Genomic DNA, 20,012 nt, shown 5'->3' with positions numbered 1-20,012 from the left:
CTGAAGTTCCCCTTAGCAAGGCACTAAATTCTAAACTACTCTAATGAAAGATTGGCTACTACTGAACATTCATCAATGAGCAAGAAACTCTGTGTGTGTTACTTAATATCACACTGAAAACAGTTTTGTGTGAAGAACACATTTGCTCATCTCAAAACAGCGTTCCTCTTTACTCGTGTCATTACGGTAATGAACCCCGGTCACGCCCCCCTCACTTCAGCCGCAGACATCCAGGAAAACAGAGCCGTCAGCCGTCACTCTGTTCTCCTGCTGCTGCTCGGACCAGAGACACAACTAACAGGTGACTGGGAATGTTTTTATATTGTTTTAATGACTAAGCTGCAACGAGTCTGTATCCCCAGCAAGCTCGCAGGTCAGAAGATAGAATATTAGCTGCTTTAGTTAGCTGTCACAAGTTTAGCTCTAGGTTCAGACGTGACGTTTTCACCTTACTATCTGTTATTTTAGGAACGAACACAGCTGAACAACATTCAAATTTCTGTCTGTTTAACTTTATCTTCCTTGAGGACCATGGTACTTTATGTTACTTCATGAAACATGTATGAACACAACATAAAATGTTGCCGTGATGGCACCGCCCACCCATTCTGATGGAAGCTGACTATGTGATTTAACAGCGAAACCACATCTTAACAATGACATTTTATTAACAAATATGTAGTTTCAGCAAATCATACGCATGCCGAATTGTTGAATGGTTTCTAAAGATTAAAAATTGTACATGCATTATGTGTTATGAAGCATGGTTGTTCGCTAGTAAACAAGGCAATATTAAACGACCACTCTTTTAGATGGAGTTTGGATTGTTTTTGTCTACAGTCGTAAACGACGTTAGCTCTGCAGTCTTCTGCATCATCACAGCTAATAGTCATTTTCTGTCATCTTGAAGCGACTGCACATTTATATATCTGTTTGTGTGACTTGGCTAGACGTGCTGAGCTATGGCGTGAAGAGTTTTATAAATAGAAATTGTGACATTAACGGCTGGATTCCTGACCTTGTCTTGGTCAGACTGAAGCGCTGCGCAGACTCAGTGAGAGGGTTCAGTGAAGTTCACTGACTCTGGATGCGTTAACCTGCTGCCTGGATCCAGTTTCTTACAAAACTCAACCCAAAGATTTGAATGCATGATTCATTCCTGCAGGAAGTCTGTCTGGGCTTTCTGTATGAATATTCTAGTACCAGCCTCAGACTGCTGTGCTGCAAGTAATTTGAAGGCTCCAGGAAGTCCCTACCAAAATAGAATAAATATAAAATAAAGTATTGTACATGCAGTATAATACCAGTTCATTCTGGCTGATTTTGCTGCAATGAAATCTGATCAAACAGAGCGTTATTAACACATTCAACAGCTGTGTTTTTAGACTGTCAGTGCATGTGTATTATTCAGATGTTAGTATGATGTAATGCTCCATCTTCTAGAAGCACGTTGAGTGAACCAGTTAATGTTAATCTGAAAATACAAATAATGCATGAAAATTGTGATTGCAGTCTGTAAAACACAAACAAATGCCAAAAGTAATTTAAAAGAACAGTGTGCAATATTTATGGTGCTCCATTGGCAGTGTATAATCAGCTGAAAATAAGAATTGTTGTTTTCGTTACCTTAGAATGAGCTCTTTATATCTACATATGGAGCGGGTCCTTTTCCACAGAGCCCACCATGTTTCTACAGCAGCCCAGAATAGACAAACCAAACAGTTACTCTAGAAATAAATGTTTTTAACCAATTTCAATGCCACCACAGGTTCTCCTACATGCTTGGTTCCAGTCTGAAATGAATACTACACTTCTCCTTTAAGGAATCTGAATATTTCTGATATGTGGACATAAATCAATTGTGTAATGGTTACTTTCCATTGCTGAAATGGTGAGTGGTGGAGGAAGTATTCAGAGCTTTACTTCACTTCTTCTCCATTAGTGCAGCACATCATTACAAGTAAAGTATCAACCAGATGTACTTGTAGTATGAAAAGTAAATACTTGTTATGCTTCTACAACCTGCAACTCAATTTAGTACTAAGTAGTAATTTTACTACTTTGAAAGGAGTAGGAAGTATACAGTAACAGACAGGCAATACTCAAGTACTCAAAACTGTATTGAAGTACATTACTTGACTAAATGTATGCAGGTTCTTTACTCAATTTATGCTTTTTGGTTTATTTAGGTCACTTGTTAGTCACCATTGGCTTTGGTTTAATGGGTCAGTCACATCAATGATAAAGTTTCAATGTAGTTTCTAGAATAGGTTGCTGAACACAGTTTTCTCTGGCTATATCTATCTATCTAACTATCTATATATATATATGTATGTATACATATGTATCAAATTGGCAGCCTGAGGAAGCTTAGTGTCCTACAGGATCCACTTGTCTGGTACAGCCACAGTATAGTTCCTCCTGGTATACAAAGTGTGTTTCCTACTGCTGTGTTACTAACCTATTTTACACAACCTGTGTCCCAACCACCCGATTGCCGAAACAGATCTTGTTTAACATTTAACTCTTCTTATCTTCATGCCCGTTAGCAATATTTGCCAACCTTCTGTGTGCTGTTTATGTCTTTCATACAGTTTTTAGGGAACTTCATCAATACATTTCCTGTGAGGGTTATACTGTGATGATTCCTTAGCTGTAAATGATCTTTTTTTTGACTGATGTACCTGCAACTTAGTCACATATGATCTTTTTAGCATTGAATGCAGATTAATTACATGTAAAATATCACTGATTGTGCTTTTATTTATTTAAAGAGGATCAGTCTGTATCAGTATGTATAGCGTTGCGGTTTCTGCATACTGTATGTATACTACACATGGTAACTGAACTTCAGCAGACTGCAGTACAGCCACAAACTCTACAGCCAGACAGTGAAGAAGTTAGTCTAATGCCTTTATATTAATAAATAATACTTCCTTCATTTTTTATTGAACACGACAACCCAGTGAAGTAAGAGGATGAGTTAACAGGTAGTGACAAGCCTCCAGAACAGCCTCATTCCTCCTTATCATAGATTCTCTCTGGAAGAATGAACAGCATTCTTCTAAAACATAAAGCCTCATTTTTAGCTTTTCGTTCTCCTGCAGGTGCAAGATCTGGAAACTGCTTACAGTGAGGTTGATGAATAGTTTTTATCCACCAGTCTGGTTTAGAGAGCTCTGCTTTATACTAAAAACAAAGATTTGCCAGTAGAAATCCATCTGGGAAGGTTAATCTGAGATCTACTGACTGTCTTTATTATAACATTCCTACTATTATTAACAATAGCTTGGATTCTCTGCTCTCAGTTCAGAGTTGTAATCCTGAGCAGATGTCACTAAGACTTGGTGATGTGCAAGAAATGTTTAGAAACTACAGATTTTTCTCAAGAAGTGTGTCCTCATGGTTGAGGGATGTGGTGTAGAAGCTCTAAGACAAATGATTTCAATGTTTTTTGTTGAATATAAAAGGTTACAACTCTTTATTAAGCTGTTTCCTACTCTTTCCAGGAGATCAGGGGTCAGCCAACCTTCGAGATGTTGCCTCAACACATGAAGCAGATCCGAGTCCTGGTGCTCAACGACAAGGAGAATTTAGAGCGGACTCTGTTCAGGCTTGATCAAGGTAGAGCTCCTTTTAAACACCTGTGCTTTATGTGTTCTACTTAATTTATCTGCCACTATATCCACTATATTGTCCTCTTCTGTGTAGAGTGTAGTAGTGCAGAGTAGGATCGAAATCTTTTGGGTTGAAGCTATCTTATTGATCTGCTAGCTGAGTGATGTGCTAGGATTCAATACCTTTTAAATCTGAGCAGTTTTCAGGCCACATTGGTTAAAAGATATTCTGTGTTTTCTACCAGAATGTTAACTCTGGCTGGGTGGAACATTACAAACCATGAGTTAAAATCTTCCCATATGGAACAAGTTTAATGTTCAAGTATAAAGAGAAAACAGTCTAGTGGAAAACACTATAAAATGACTTTTAATAGTACATTTTAACATGTTTGTTTGCGTAGCACTTTTCATGCAGTAGTTGTAATTCGAGATGCTACACATATAAGAAAAGTATTAGAATTAAAAAACATAGCAGCAGATATTGAGTTTATATTTAGGCTGTTTTTGATATGTTTTATATGGTATTTCACTGACCCACAACCTGAAAAATCATGTTTTAATGCATTAACTATCAGCTTAATCATTAATGCATAAATGATCCCAACACACTGTCTGTTTGCATGCATAAATGTATTTATGTGCTTTTATTTTATTTACCATGAACATATGAGTGCTTCATTTTGAAAAGACACTAGATTCATTTAACTTGTAGAAATTGACAGTAGGTAACCCTGGCAACGGTATGTAAATGTCTTCTTTGGTAGGTAATTGCGGGACTATTCATACCTGAAAAAAGATGAAAACTTTATTAACAGTGAAAATAACAACAGCTTAATCTCACTGATGCTTGCTGGTAGTGGGTGCAGAATTCATTTTGGCATACTGGGCCTTCTGCTGACCAATGATGTAACTTCATCACTCATCACGTCAGCGGACGGACAGACAATCTTGGTTATAGGGCTGGTGCTGCTGTTGCGGTCCAGCAAGGAATTTGATAAGGATGATACAGTCAATGTAAATAGACAAACAAGTATTAGGGATCATAGTGTTTTGTAACAGATACTAATATACTACACCAGTCCCTAGAAGGGCTTTTGTAAAAACGACAGGTTAAAACAGTAAGGTAAAAAGAAGCTAAACTAAGTACAGCAAGATACAGTAAAATACATATTTAGTAGTTGGGTTAGGGTTAGGTCATTCAGACCTGTGCCACTTTTTTCTGTAATTTGTCTCCCGTCTGTAGCTATAGAAACCAGACACTGTATTGGGTTGTTGATGAATTAACCAGGATTTGGTAGCTTTCTTAAAAATAGTGAAGTTTGCAATAAAATTAGCTTAGCTCCTAGAAGTAGTGACCTGTAGTTAGAAATATCTTCCGAAAGCACAACCCTAACCCTAATCCTGACCCATGATATTGCTCTGCTAGCTGCTAAGAACCACTCGCTAATAGTCAGGTTTATATTATGTAAGGTTTAATCTGGTCCTAAATCACATTTGAATGGATGAATGTATATGACAGGATATGTAAAGGTGGTGTTTTTTTATTTGTACACATGGTGCTTGATGAGGAGGAACAAGTTAGCAACAATTAGCTTCCGGTTTTGTGTTTTTTCACACACCTGCGTTCTAGGTTTTAGCACTAATAAAGCAAATACTGTCAAAAGTCAAGTAAAGATGGAGTATTTTTTTTTCATTATAAGAAAAAATGAATGTAAGATAAAGAGAGGGTGTTAGCTGAAGAAGAAGCAGCTTGTTGTCTTGGAGAGAGAAGTGTACTACTTGACATTTAGAGTGGTCTGAACCTGAGAGGGATTTGTTGGCTGCTTTTTAAACTGGTCTATATATAGATAATACTGTCATGATCCAAACTCTAGAGGTCCAAGAAGACTGGTGGGGTTTTTTATGGGTAATTTCATTATGAGTGACTTGTATATATGAAGCATTCCTTTTGTTTATTTCAGAGCTACAGAGCTGTGTCTTGTCTTGTGGGTTTTGGAAGTGATGTTAAGTCTATAAAAGGCCAGTGTGGATGAGAGAACAAGCAAAAAGTCATTTAACAAGAGCTTTAAAAATGACATGAAATGAACTGAATTACAACATAGAATTGAAACCTCTTTGTCTTTCCTCCTCAGGGTTGGAGCTCTACTTCCAGCTTGGTCCCAGTCTTCAGGGGAGGAACGTTACAGTATACACAAACTACCCACCAGAAGGACAGCCATTTCACCGGAAGAACTACCGCGTTTTGAAGTGGAACAACCCAACAGGAAGAGAGGATGACTCTGATAAGTTCTGCACTCTGGAACTCAAAGTAGCCGGGTCCTATCAGTACTACTTTTCTCATGGGTAAGATCATGTAAATAAAGGTCATATTGTAAAGGTGACTACAAAAACTATTATGAATCTCTCAACAAGGGAGTACATCAAATATTATTGAAGGCGGTGTTTTTATATATCTTATAACATGTGAGCAGGTCATCTTTAAGTTTAAATTAGTACAGCAATTATATGTTTGACAGCTGCAAAGCACTTTTAGTATCATAGTATTAAATATCCGTTAATAGATGAGTGTCAGACACTTTCTCTCCAGTTCCAGTTGAGATGAGATACTGATGATTTTAGAGCTGAAGTGGGCCTTCAAAATATCTCTGAACAGATTCAAATTGTGATGACTGGTGTAACATGAAGTAGACATATTTGTCAGCTGATGTATCCTAATTAGAGCTGGGTATCGTTTAAAAAAAATGATACCAGCACCAATCCAAGTACACTTAAGTGATACTGATACCAATAAGTTCTCCATCTGATACCCATCATGTGAATAGAAGCATTCAATTACATAAAATGCCACCACTCCTCCACATCTAAATGATTAGGTTTTTACACAAATGCATATTGAAAATCTTCAAAGTGGGCCAATCACATGTGGCATTAAATCGAAGAGCGCTTCTGTTGATTGGCTGTGAGCAAGTCCATACAAATCAGTCATATTTAGCTCTGGGTGCAAAAAGGTTGATTGCAGGTATCATTTGACAGGAGACGTTTCGATACTACTTGGTATTGATTTATTTGGGTTGATACTTTTAAAGGTATTGAGTACTAACACCCAGCTCAAATCTAATGAAACCAAAACTGGATTGGGCTTCATAATGCCAATATTGATGTCTACTGTGGTGTCTTTTGGTTTGGATTTTATGTTTGGTTCTTGTTCATAACATTTTTAGTTTTTAAACCATATATTAATTGTTTACTGTAAAAATAAAGTAAAGTGATAATAAAATAATAAGAAAAATTAACCTGGAACACAAAGAACATAATGCTTCTCAGGCACAAAACAATTTATCTGTCAGGTCCATATACATCACAAAAATAATAAATGGTCCTGTGTGTAGTAGTCATTTATTCTAAAGGAAGACTTGAGAGCATCTGCTCAGCCAATCTGCAATCACTTCATTCCACTAATATAATGGTGTTCTTTCGTCACCTCCACCTTATCAGTCATCTTTTAGCACTCTCTCTCTTTGTCTCTCGTATTGTTCCTGAATTCCATCTTTTTCTCTACAGGATCTCAGATCGGTCAGGAGGAGGCTACTTTGTCGTCAACCCGCTCCTTCACGTCGGACCAGAAAACCACGTCCTTCCACTAGACTGCATCACCATCGAGACCTACCTGTCCAAATGTCTGGGACACCTGAATGACTGGCCAGATAGATTAAGAGTGTCCAAGGAGTCAGGTGTGTGTGTGGTAGAGGAGTTACTCACATTACAACACAGTGCTATCTAGGGTTGCAAAGGGGTGGAAAGTTTCCGGTAAATTTCCATGGGAAGTTAAGCTGGGGAATTTTGGAAATATTCCAAATTGGAAACTTTCCATGGGAATTAAGGGAATTATGGGAATTTATGGGAATTAAATGGGAATTTATGGGAATTTATGGCAACTGAGGGTAATTTAGTGGAAAGATATCATCATTTGATTGATTAATTGGATAAAAAAAGTCCACCCGTTCATTAAAAATCAGAACATTATTTTAAGTTGACGATGAAAAAAGGTGCACAATGTCTCTTGATGTCCCTGAGCTGTTGAAGTTATATTAAATTATACAATAATTTATAATTTAATATTAAAAAAACAACTAAATGTTATTATTCTTAATGGTTTCACACACAACTCTGAACATACAACAATGTGTCTGTGAAGCTACACATCCCTGAGGGGGATGTGTCCAATGTATCCTGGTGGAGATACAACTCATAAAATCCAAAATATACAAGATGATTTTAAAACTATTAGTTATTGTTATTTACTTATACTTATACTGATATAACTAGTAACATCAAAGTTCCACTCCTGTCTGTTATTTTTTCCACCATAAGGCTAAATATAGCACTTACACATAAAAATATCCCTAAATATATTATCATATAATGTCATCAAAACCACAGGCTCAAAAGTCTGGCTTCAAGTTGTGTGCTCTGGGCTCCAAAGTGTGGTCTAGGATTGTAGAAATCATCTGTGCATGTGATGGAGGAATGCACAGTGCATGTAGGGGGCGTGGTCTCAGATAGCATAGATATTCAACAGTACTGCATGATATCTGGTTGTTTTAGTCAGGATTATGCTAAAATATTATTTTACACAACTATATTTAAGTTCCCTAATAAGAACATACCTTCAGTTTAGTAAATTCCCAGTTTATTCCCGTTAATTCCCGTTAATTCCTGTTAATTCCCGTTAATTCCCATTAATTCCCGTTAATTCCCGTTAATTCCCATGGAAAGTTTCCAAGTTTGAAAATTCCCGGAATTTTGCAACCCTAGTGCTATCAGAGAGAGGAAAGAGTAATAGTCTCTATTAAACACTATACTGTGTGTTTCTGTGTCCCGTCCTCTCCCTCAGGATACAATGTGATCCACTTAACACCCCTACAGACTCTAGGAGAGTCCAGGTCTTGCTACTCCTTGGCTGACCAGCTGACCTATAGCCCAGAGTTCAGTCCAGAAGGTCAGAACTACGGCTGGGCTGACGTAGGGGGGCTGGTGGAGAAGATGCGGAGGGACTGGAACATGCTGTGTATCACTGATGTGGTGTATAATCATACTGGTGAGTGACTGTGTGAGATCAGATTTGACAAACTCATAAATATGCTGTAAATTGATCACTTCAGTCTGTTTGTCACCAGTTCATGAGCAGATGTGCATTCATGATATTTGATCTTCAGCATAATTAAGGCCCCTAACATTCCCATATAAGGCTTACATGTTCTGCTCTTATTGTGGGCGAGTCTCATACACAAACATATTACCAAATAGTAAAAAGAAAACAAATCACACTGGCAATCTTGAAGTCCTGAAGGCAGAACATATGAATGGTGCTATCATCAGAGAGGCTTTGAGGCCATTGAGTTGACTAACATCATTCTGAAGTATACACATCATGTGTTTACATTGCTTTATCTGGGGGGGGGGGGGGTGAGATCACATCAGATGAAGTGATTGATCCTTGAGTGAAACTGGGTCATTGTAGTGATTCATTGAGAAATACTAGAGTAGTAGTGGAATGAATAAAGCAAATAGTAGTAAAACAATAACAAGATGAGGATTATTAAAACTAATATTGAGCAGTGAAATGTATACAGTCTCTAGTTAAAATAACACTAATCAATTGTTGTTAGATCTATTTTCTAATTAGTAATGTCAGTACATTATTAATTCAATAAACTTGTTGAAAGTGGTGAATTCAAACTTTAAAAATCTTATTTAATTACTACGTATGTATCTTATATATGCATCTTAATTACTTTCTTATCTATACTTCTTATGTATTTATATTGGTTTGCATTGTTGTTGTTTCTTGGCAGCATTATAAGATATATATAGGATTCCTCCTCAATGGTCTTTCTAGGTAAAATAAAGGTTAATAATGTATCAACTTTGTTATAAAACATATGTGTTCAGGCAGTGGTGGCTTTTAGAGTAAAGTATCCCCCACTCCCTCTCTCTTTCTATTCTCTCTGTCACATACACACACACACACACACACACACACACACACACACACACACACACACATTGTGAAGTATGCAGTGTGTGTGTGTGTGTGTGTGTGTGTGTGTGTGTGTGTGTGTGTGAGCAGCATGCTAAAACCAAGGACGGGCTTCACTTTAATAGAGGCCACTGGCAGCCAGCCATAGCTACTAGCCCATAGAGAGAGCAGTGAAGTGACTCAGCTGAATGAAGTATTACATAGAGTAGCACATAAATACATAGACAATATAAATAAGGGTTGACATTATAGAGATTGTAGATTATAATAACTGCAGCAGTTACACCTTTATGTGTAAAAGAACAGAACATGCAGATTGACACAGTTATGATGTAATGGTTGTTAATCAGTAACACGACTACAGAAAAATCTCCCTACTTGTTTTTAGTAATCAGAATGATGATGATGATGATGTATTCAAATGCATTGAAACAGGATGTAGATTGTGAACACACTAACATGAAAGTAAAGTAAATGAGTGCAGCTCTGTGCTGTGTGTGCTCTCTCTAGTGTACCCTTCTATCCTTATCACCAGAAAGGTCAAAGAGTAAAATGAGCCAGTTTAAAAGGTTAAGGACAGACTGAGACTGAGTCGCTTTACTGCCTATCGCACTATCTGTAGATCTGTGATAACACATGTCATTCTCACTGAGCTTTATTGAATATAGCAACTTTTTCTATGTAAATAAAACTGCTTCATCATCTGCTGCTAATATCTAGTATTATATGATATGATATCCCTTTTAATGCACTTGCACCCACCTGTATATTTTCTTGTACAATAACTTAAAATACCAGTAAGCTGTATCCATTTGTTTTCACCATCATCCTTTAAAAAAAAAAAAATCCAACAGGTTTTCCAGCTCCACCTCTTTGTTCAAATCTGTATGCATCCTCTTTGATTTAAACCTTTTTTTAATGTGTTTAAAATTGATCTTACTTTTACTTCCAAATCCATAGTTGCAATACAAGGTCAGCCAATAATCTCCACCCCACCCGCCTTTTCCAGGACAACTTTTTCCAACTTTTCAATTAGATTCCGAGCTCCTCTCTGTTGGATGTGATCATATTGGGAATACCAGTGGTCTAAAAATCATTTAATATTGAACCACACTCTTCCTTTCTGGACCAGTCAAGTAATGCAACATCATAACTGCTCTTACTGTTATATTTCATATGTTACATTTCGCTAAATTCTTGGTAAGTTTTCATGTTGTATGTCTCACCAAAGGAGGGTCACCTGACAAGTTCTTATAGGTTTCATATCATCTAATACATTCTGCTTGTATTATATAAGGGTCAATGATGCTTTTTTGTGTCCATGTGGTTTAGTCAAATTTAAAAGATTTAAATGTGAAAATAAAGTTATGAATAATTGCACACATTCTTTTTTTGTGGACCCAGCATCAAATTTCTGCTTTTAATCCATTTAGAGAGAATATATTAGAGGATTATGGCAAAAATGTCTAAGTGGTGTAACCATAAAAACTTTGTACCAAATAATTCAACTTGTTTAAAAACAGTGAATAGTCAATAAAACACCATATCAACTAGTTTGGCATGATCTTACATTATAACTTTTATATTAAATAAAGCTAATGGAATACTATTGTTCTAAATATTACATTTCATCTGGGTTACCATGGAGATCAGGAAACATTAAGTCATTATTAGTATGAGTCCACTTAAATACACTGTCGGAGGATAAAATATTTAATATTTATCATTCTTTTGTGGTTACACCATTTGACATTTTCAGGAGCATTCAGTCTTTTTCTTTTAAAACTGTTTTTATATACTTCTGAATTGCTTATCTTGCCAACCCTTATTTATCAATGACCCATATTCTTTTATTTCATGTGCCATAAATCAAAATTAAAAACATTCATCAAAGGCAGTTCAACTGTGAACAACTGAAATCACTACATGATTCCTCTGTGGTTTTAAAGTGTGTGTTCCAGCATTCACTTGTTATTTAAACAGCTAAATGATGATTGTTCTTCCTCTCAGCGGCTAACAGTGGCTGGATCAGAAAACATCCTGAGTGTGGTTACAACCTGATGAACTCTCCTCACCTGCGTCCAGCCTGGGTCTTAGACAGAGCTATCTGGCATTTAACTACCAGAGTGGCAGACGGACGCTACACATCTAAAGGACTTCCTCCTAATATTACCAACGATAGCCATCTTAATGTGAGTACACACATTGTTTAGATAGGTTAAGTTAAGTGCACCATCACTTTTTCATTTGGATGCAGGAAAAAGCCACAACAATACATTTAGAAGTACAGCTCATGACTTGATATAATCTGTGATTTTAAATGTGTTTTCCTGCATTACTAAGTGCAAGCAGTGAGTGTGATGTAAGTCAGTGTGAGTCAGTGTGATGTTCACACTCAGATGAAGTTACATCCTCAAAGAACACAAAGAAACTTTCTGTTATTGTGTTACATAATAATGAATAAATACTGTATGATTTCAGGATGATGTGAAGGAATGCATTATAATCCTGTGTGTTTCCTGCCTGTGTGTGTGTGTGTGCATGTGTGTGTGTATGTATGTATGTGTGTGTGTGTGTGTGTGTGTGTGTGTGTGTGTGTGTGTGTGTGTGTGTATGTGTGTGTGTGTGTGCGTGCGTGCGCGCGTGCGTGTGTGTGTGTGTGTGTCAGGCCATCCGCAGTGTGTTGTGGCAGGATGTGTATCCAGAGATCAAACTGTGGGAGTTCTTCCAGATCAAGGTGGACACTGCAGTAAATCGTTTCAGGACCCTCCTACAGGACGGTGTGTAGGCCAATCAGAGCTGATTTAAAGTGTGTTTTTATGATACAGTGCTGATGATGCATCTGTCTGTGCCTTAAAAAAAGTTTTTCAATCTGATACATGAAGCAAACTACACACAACACAACATGTCTGTGCATTCAGTGACTCTTAATGCTAGTATAGTATAATGTCATTAACAGAGTGTGTGTTTGTTCTTCAGGTACCAAGGCAGACCATAGTAAGACTGGACGGAAGAAGGGTCTGAAGATCATCCAGGACCCAAAATACCATCGTTTTGGTAACACAGTGGACATGGACTCTGCTCTGGAGACATTTGTACCCCACAGGTCTGACTCAACACCACACACTGTTTTTTTAACATATAAACAGCCACACAACAATACTACAATAAATCAATACATCAAAATAAAATAAAATAGACTGAAGAAAACTGGCAGTTACATAAAGTAAAATGAATATTAATTAAATGAAAATTCCATTGAATGGGTTAAAAACACTGAGATAGATATAGGACCAGAAATAAGGGTTACTTATTTTTATATGGAGTTACATTCAGAAAGGTGGAGGAGTTTCTAACTTTCTAACTGTCTTTTGGATGTGGCTATGTTCTGGTTCTCTTTTTGTTTTTTTTGCTAAGAGGTTAGCTTTGGTGAGATGGTGAGAACTTTGAATTACAACATTTAAATTTAAAAAAAAGATATATAAAATGTATTTGTGAGTTTGTGGCAAAAAACTCATTTGATTGTGTTAAAGCCCTCAGGTAATTTATTTTGTACAGGTGCAGTTTGTCTATAGTAATAGTGAATTGAAGATATCCAATATTCAGATGTTTAGAAAGTACTCGACTTTTAACCAAAATAAAGAACAGTGTGCACATGACTCCAGTTTTATCTACACTTCATTAGCTCCCAGTATATTTTACAATAGATTTTAAGCTTCTTTTACTTGTTTTTAAAGCTTTACATGTTTTCGTTCATTTACTGCTGGGTTTTTTGAATATACACAATTATGTCAATTTAATTAAGAAAATATGTAGTGCAGCTTTCTTTATTATGTTCCAAAATTATGGAATACCTAAAGCAGACAGAAAAACTTACAAAAAGTTTTGAAATTTAGCAGTTAATTTAACTGGAAATGATGGTGGTAGTAATGGTATTGTTTGATATTGTCTCTCCTTCCAGCGCATCTCCACAGCACATAGAGGACTGCTGCGGCTGGCTCAAACAGAAGCTGGACGAGCTGAATGAAGAACAATACCACATCGTGCACCAGCATCAGGAGCAGGTAGGGTTAAGTGTAATCTATCTCCTGCTAACGGCTCAATGTAGTACAACAGCATGAGACAGCACTGAAGGAAAGGTCAGACATGTCATATTGTAGCAGACACATGGGAGCCAGCTGGAGCCAAACCTGACACCTGATGTCATGATATACAGTAGAGACTGGAAGGATGCCTTGTGTCATTTATACCATAGATTCATCATGTATTTCTTGTATACCGAATACCAAAATAGAGCCCTGTTAAAGTTGGAACATAGTGTATTAGTGTGTAGTGTGGAATTATCCACTCACATACCTCATTATCAATTTGTGTATCAATAAAAACAAAATGAGACAAAATTAAATGGAAACAAACTTGGTTAATAAATGATGACATACATGAAACATGTGACTTTAACTTCATTCAAGCTTCCACTGAAGAGATGCAAACATCAGATGTGTGTGGAGTCATGAGGAGACTGTAATATGACTTAAATGAATGAAACAAACAGGAATATCGTATTTACATCATGTTTTCCATCGTTTGAGTTTAGACTGGTGCTTTTTAAATGACATCATCTCATTGTAGGCGGCTGCATATATGGAAAAAAACCACCTAACCCTAAAAAAATTCTAACAAAAGGTTTCTCAGCTATTTCTTGTAGTATTGGGTGTCCTTAGTAACATATTAAAAGTTTACCAAAGTTTGACCACTGGAAAGGTGTAATTTTCAAGATGGCGTCCAAGATGGGCGGGAAGTCGTTAAAATATCCTAACTCCTTCATTTTTTGACCTAGCCAAGTAATTTTGGTGTCTCACACCATGTTTTCTGGGTCAATAAAATTCACTGGACTTGTCTAAATTGCACTGGCATAATTGTATACTAACCCTAACCCATGATTTTATGAGATTACTCGGGCTGTAACGATACACCAAACTCACTATTATCACGATGTTTGACCCACGGTTCGATACATACCTTGATGTTTTTATTTATTTATTTATTTGGGGGGGAGGGAGGGCTTCCAAGACTTGTGAGTCTTGGAAAACACTGATTTTGAGATCATCAGTCAACTTGAATGCAGGAGTTTTAAACAAATGCTAATGATGCTAACCGGATTTAATAGCAATTTAGCTAGTCGTCTTCTATGCATAATTGCTTTCATGATTTTGAATGTTTAAATGTGCATTTCTCCTTGGGACAGGAGACTTGGAAAACATTGGTATTGAGATGATCAGTCAACTTGAATGCAAGAGTTTTAAACAAATGCTAATTATGCTAACCGGATTTAATAGTAATTTAGCTAGCCGTCTTCTATGTCCTTGCTTTCAATTGTGAATGTTTAAATGTGCATGCTGTTCATTTACAAAGTAATACATTTTCTCCTTGGGACAGGCCCTTTTGAGTCTTGGAAAACCTGTTTGTTTGGGGTGAACCATGTAAAAGTCATATAACTCCTACTCACTAGGAGGCTACGTGTTTTGGACACATACTTTTCTTTGCTAAAACACAGACTTGACATTCAATGTAAAAGTTATTGCAAGTAACAGACCCCCTGTGTCCATAGTAACTCAACCTTCTGAACTCCAATAATAATAATAATAATAATAATAATAATAATAAAAATAATAATAATATTAATAATAATGCATTTTATTTATGGCCGCCTTTCTCAACACTCAAGATCACATTACAAAATCAACAATAAAACACTCAATCCATCAAACAAACATTCAGAAAAAAACAGGCAATAAAATTACATAAAATATGAATTATACTGTATTACAACACACGTGTCTTATTCTCAGACAAATGCTTAGTGTCATTTTATGGGTGTGTCAAAAGAACATCAGACAGAATTCCAACACATAAAAAGGCCAGCGTGTTAAGAAGGGTGGCATTGTTGAATTACTTTCAAAGAGTACACTCCAAATGCAATTTTTTTTTTTTAAATATATATTTTTGGGCTTTTTGCCTTTAATTGACAGGTTAGTAGAAATAGACAGGAAACAGGAGGCAGAGAGGGGGGAATGACACGCAGGAGAGGACCACTCGGTGAGGGATTCGAACCGGGGTCGCCTGCAGCGAGGACTACAGCCTCAACACATGTGGCGGGCGCTCCTCCCACTGAGCTAAACTCCGCCACCAAATGCAATTTTGACCATGAGTCATATAAATCAAGAAACTTGCCCCATTTGCAGTAAACACTTAAACGATGGTTCTGATCTGAACCTGTGGTTGAGGTTCATCAGAAGGGAGCTGATGGTGTCAACCATGCAAGTGCACAAAGAGGCGACAATGTACACATTTCTGCTGGTGAAAAAGTACATTCAAAATGTCGACAAAAGTACATAAATAAAAAAGACATTAATGCAATTGGAGAATAAAGCTGAGCCACCAAAAAGAAGTGCCAGAGTAGCAACTGGTCCTTTCAATAGCCAAAGATCTTGCAACAAACAAGGACTTATCAATCTTATGACCGAGGAGCTGGAGAAGAAGGGCTGCATTGTTATCAATGCATCAGGTGACGCAGACGTGGTCATTGTCAAAGCTGCAGTCAAGGCCTCAGAACATCAGCCCACAACCTTGATAGGGGAGGATACAGACTTACTCATTCTTCTCCTCTACTATGCTGGGACGAAAAATAGAGGCCTCTATTTTCGTTCAGACAAGTCCAAAGCTACTAAAGTGTACAACATCAGTGAGATGAAACAAGTCCTGGATAGTGACCTGTGTTCCCAGTTGGTGTTTATTCACGCCTTCACAGGATGTGATACAACTTTTTTTTAGTGTTGGCAAACAGACAGCATTCCAGAAACTTGTGAATGGTGAGGCAACCATCCAGTCCTGTTCAAATGTGTTTCTGCTCCCACATCAAGCAAGGAATGTCATAGAGGACCATGGGACCAAGGCAATGGCAGTGTTGTTTGGCGGAAAGAGTACCGATTCACTTGCCTCTTTGCGCTACAACCTTTTTAGCAAGAAAATTGTTACCGCCAAATCATTTGTTGCCCCAGAACGTCTGCCTCCAACTGAGTCCGCAACCAAATACCACTGCCAAAGAGTTTACTTCCAGATCATGGTGTGGATTGGAAAGGAAGGTGACCTGAACACAGTGGATTGGGGAGGGAAACTGGTGGACAACCGGTTCCTGCCAGTTATGACCAGTAAGACTGCTGCCCCAGAAAGCCTCCTGCAGATGATCCACTGTAATTTCACAACTGCCTGCCAAACACAACGGTGCAGTTGCAGGGCATATGGACTACCATGCATGCCTGCTTGTGGACCATGTCAAGTTGGGAATTGTGAGAATCACTATAATCAACCTCTATGGGAGGAAGAGTGTGACGACTAATGGTTAAATAAGGTCACACTTTAAGGTGCATAACTAAGAATAGTGTTTAAAAAAATATATTAAAAAAACAAAAGGCAAAAAAAAAGGGGGTTAGCGGTACTGAGCCTTCACGTGGCAGCCCTGTTTTGACTAATTTTACAGTACCACTCAGTTCTAATGAATTTAGTCTTCATTGGAATCAAAGGAATGGTTATGAACCACAGAAAACACCAACACAAGGCAAAACAATATCAAAAAGGAGAACTATGCAATCACTTAAGGGAATTTTTACTTATTTTCCGCATATAGGCTATATGCTTGTAACCAATTACTTTAACATCAAATTGTACTTGTACTCAGTTATCTTTCATGCAAATATGCTATTCAGAATATTACATGGCCAAAACATGTATCAGGCACCAGTATTCCTGGTCTAGGAGGTAAATAAGGGAGTAATGGTCATTTTTAGGACCTGATGGCAGCCATTTTGAAAATGGGGCCTTTCTTGGAGTCAAACTTTGGTAAACTTTTAGTATGTTTTTAAGTACATCTGATACTACTGTAAACCACTGAGAAACCTTTTGTTAGAATTTTTTTGGGGTCAAGTCATATTTGCAGCTGACTATTGTGTCATCTTCCTCTATAATGGTTTAATGGCAGTGAATGTAAAAGTGGTGCCACCAACTATTTTTTCCCTTATAATCACACAATAGCACTGGATGTAAATGTAGCCGATTTTCCGGAATTTATATACACATTTGTGCTGCTGTACATTTAAATAGAAAGTTGGCAAGTCTTCATCATGTTCTTCCTCCTCTTTCCTCTTTCCCCTTTCCCCAGGCTGCCAACTGTGTGGTGGGAAATGTAGTATATGAGCGTATGGCTGACCACGGCCCCAAACTGGGACCTATTAACAGGAAGAACCCTCTGGTTACCAGGTAACAGCTTTAAAGAGAGGACAAGGAGTGGGATACATACAGTATGAATGTGCAAAGAATATCAACTTCTGACTTTAAGAAGTCAACTTTTGCCATATTTTATGTAGACTGTGATTTTTATTATCAAACTGTATGAAGCACTGTACACTAAGAGAAACTTAAAGCCTGTGTGAGAAGAATGAATACATAAAACAGCTGGGATGACACAGCATGAGTGATGTCTACATGTGTGTTGAAATCTCTCACTATGACCACACCACACACACACACACACACACACACACACACACACACACACACACACATTACTCTGATGTAAACAACCCTCATTCTTATTGTAAGTTACACAACATCAACCTTTTACTGTCAGTCACTTGAGACAGCTTCTTCCTGTTCTGTTAACCGCAACAGTGAAGACGGATAATGGAGACACATAGTAATGCCAAGTATAAAAAACAAAGCTCAATCATTTCCTGAGAAGCAGGATATGAAGTCTGTGATAAATCAGATGTGTTTTCATCTGTGCCCCTCAGGTATTTCACCTTCCCATTCCCTGAGATGACTCTGGCTCAGGAGATGGTGCTGATGGACCAGCCGGACAAGTGTTGTCACTTCCTGGCTCACAATGGCTGGGTGATGGGTGACGACCCGCTACGCAACTTTGCCGAGCCAGGTAAACATCAGGGACGAAAGCAGTAAAGGGAGAGAAACACATGTTGTAATTAAGACAGGGAGTGGGAATAGATGTATTACATGTATTATACAGACAATACATTGAATACATGTATTTATTAGATACAAAAATAAAGACATTCTGATAACTGCAACCCAGAAGTGCATTTGTTTTTTGTCAAATTACCACATATGCAAATGGACATTACATATATTGTTATATTTATCAACTTTTAACTTGCAGTTGTCATATTATAGTGTATATTTCATTATATCTTTATTTGTATGTATGTAATAGGTTCATAGACTATTTGAATTTGTTCACTTCTTTGCCTCAGTATCTTTTTTGCTGTTGTCACAAATATGAAATTCATACATTTAGCATTTTAATCTATAATGACTGAATTGAACACATTGCATTATAACTGATGGGTTGTTAGATGTTTATTAACTTTCAACTCCTGTCACGTATGTCTCTTATATGGGAAGAAACACAGTTGGATATGTCTAATCTGAGAATCTCTATTAGTCAGAATAAACCAGTTTAACTCACATGCTGAACTGTCTGTACTAATGTATGAATGACTTTGTGTGTTTCTCTGCTCCCTGCAGGTTCCAACGTGTACATCCGTCGTGAGCTCATCTGCTGGGGCGACAGCGTCAAACTCCGCTACGGCAAAGGACCTGAGGACTGCCCCTACCTGTGGGCCCACATGCAGAAATACACTGAGATCACAGCCAAATATTTCCATGGCGTCAGACTGGACAACTGCCACTCTACACCCTTACATGTAGCTGAGGTACGGTTAAAGAATCAAGTAGAGGGAGCGACCAGAAGATTTCAAAATGTGGCTTTTGCTCACCTTGACAGACATAACATTACTCATGACTGGCCTAATACACAACACATAATGACAGAAGGAGTTTTATGACATAAATTTCCCAACACCACTGACAAACATTTTCATATCATGAGCAGATTTAGGCATGAACACATAGAAACACAGGCTGATGTAGAGCACATATTTACTCTATTTTCATAAATCATCATATCATTTATGTATTTATCTTTTAAAGTCACTGTGACATGGAAATGGAAGAAGGAAGGAAAGTATGGAGGAAGGAAGGAAAGTAGGGAGGAAGGAAGGAAAGTAGGGAGGAAGGAAGGAGGGAAGGAAGGACAGGAGGGAGGAAAGAAGGGAAGAAGAAAGGGAGGAAAGAAGGAAGGGAGGAAGAAAGGGAGGAAGGAAGGATGGAAGGGAGAAAGAAGGAAAGGAGGCTGGGAGGGAGGAAGGAAGAAGGAAGGACAGGAGGGAGGAAGGAAGGAAGGACAGGAGGGAGGAAGGAAGGAAGGACAGGAGGGAGGAAAG

At 37.7% G+C, this 20,012-nt stretch overlaps 1 protein-coding gene across 2 annotated transcripts in view; it reads left to right on the top strand.

The window, feature by feature from the left end:
• The first annotated feature begins 242 nt into the window (after nt 1–242).
• agla (amylo-alpha-1, 6-glucosidase, 4-alpha-glucanotransferase a) overlaps nt 243–20,012 on the top strand; it is a 33,085-nt gene continuing 13,315 nt past the window's right edge. For both annotated transcript variants that reach the window (XM_053329697.1, XM_053329698.1), the window contains exons 1-12: nt 243–301; nt 3,510–3,624; nt 5,750–5,960; nt 7,179–7,348; nt 8,512–8,715; nt 11,668–11,849; nt 12,326–12,437; nt 12,637–12,763; nt 13,619–13,721; nt 17,873–17,970; nt 18,504–18,643; nt 19,255–19,442. In XM_053329697.1, the coding sequence (XP_053185672.1) occupies nt 3,537–3,624; nt 5,750–5,960; nt 7,179–7,348; nt 8,512–8,715; nt 11,668–11,849; nt 12,326–12,437; nt 12,637–12,763; nt 13,619–13,721; nt 17,873–17,970; nt 18,504–18,643; nt 19,255–19,442 (1,623 nt within the window). In that variant the 5' untranslated portion in view covers nt 243–301; nt 3,510–3,536. The remainder of the gene's footprint in view (nt 302–3,509; nt 3,625–5,749; nt 5,961–7,178; nt 7,349–8,511; nt 8,716–11,667; nt 11,850–12,325; nt 12,438–12,636; nt 12,764–13,618; nt 13,722–17,872; nt 17,971–18,503; nt 18,644–19,254; nt 19,443–20,012) is intronic.

This window comes from Scomber japonicus, chromosome 12, assembly GCF_027409825.1.
Source record: "Scomber japonicus isolate fScoJap1 chromosome 12, fScoJap1.pri, whole genome shotgun sequence".
Classification (NCBI taxonomy): Eukaryota; Metazoa; Chordata; class Actinopteri; order Scombriformes; family Scombridae; genus Scomber; species Scomber japonicus.
The sequence above is the reverse complement of the archived record's forward strand: the minus strand, read 5'-3'. Positions and strand labels throughout refer to the sequence as shown.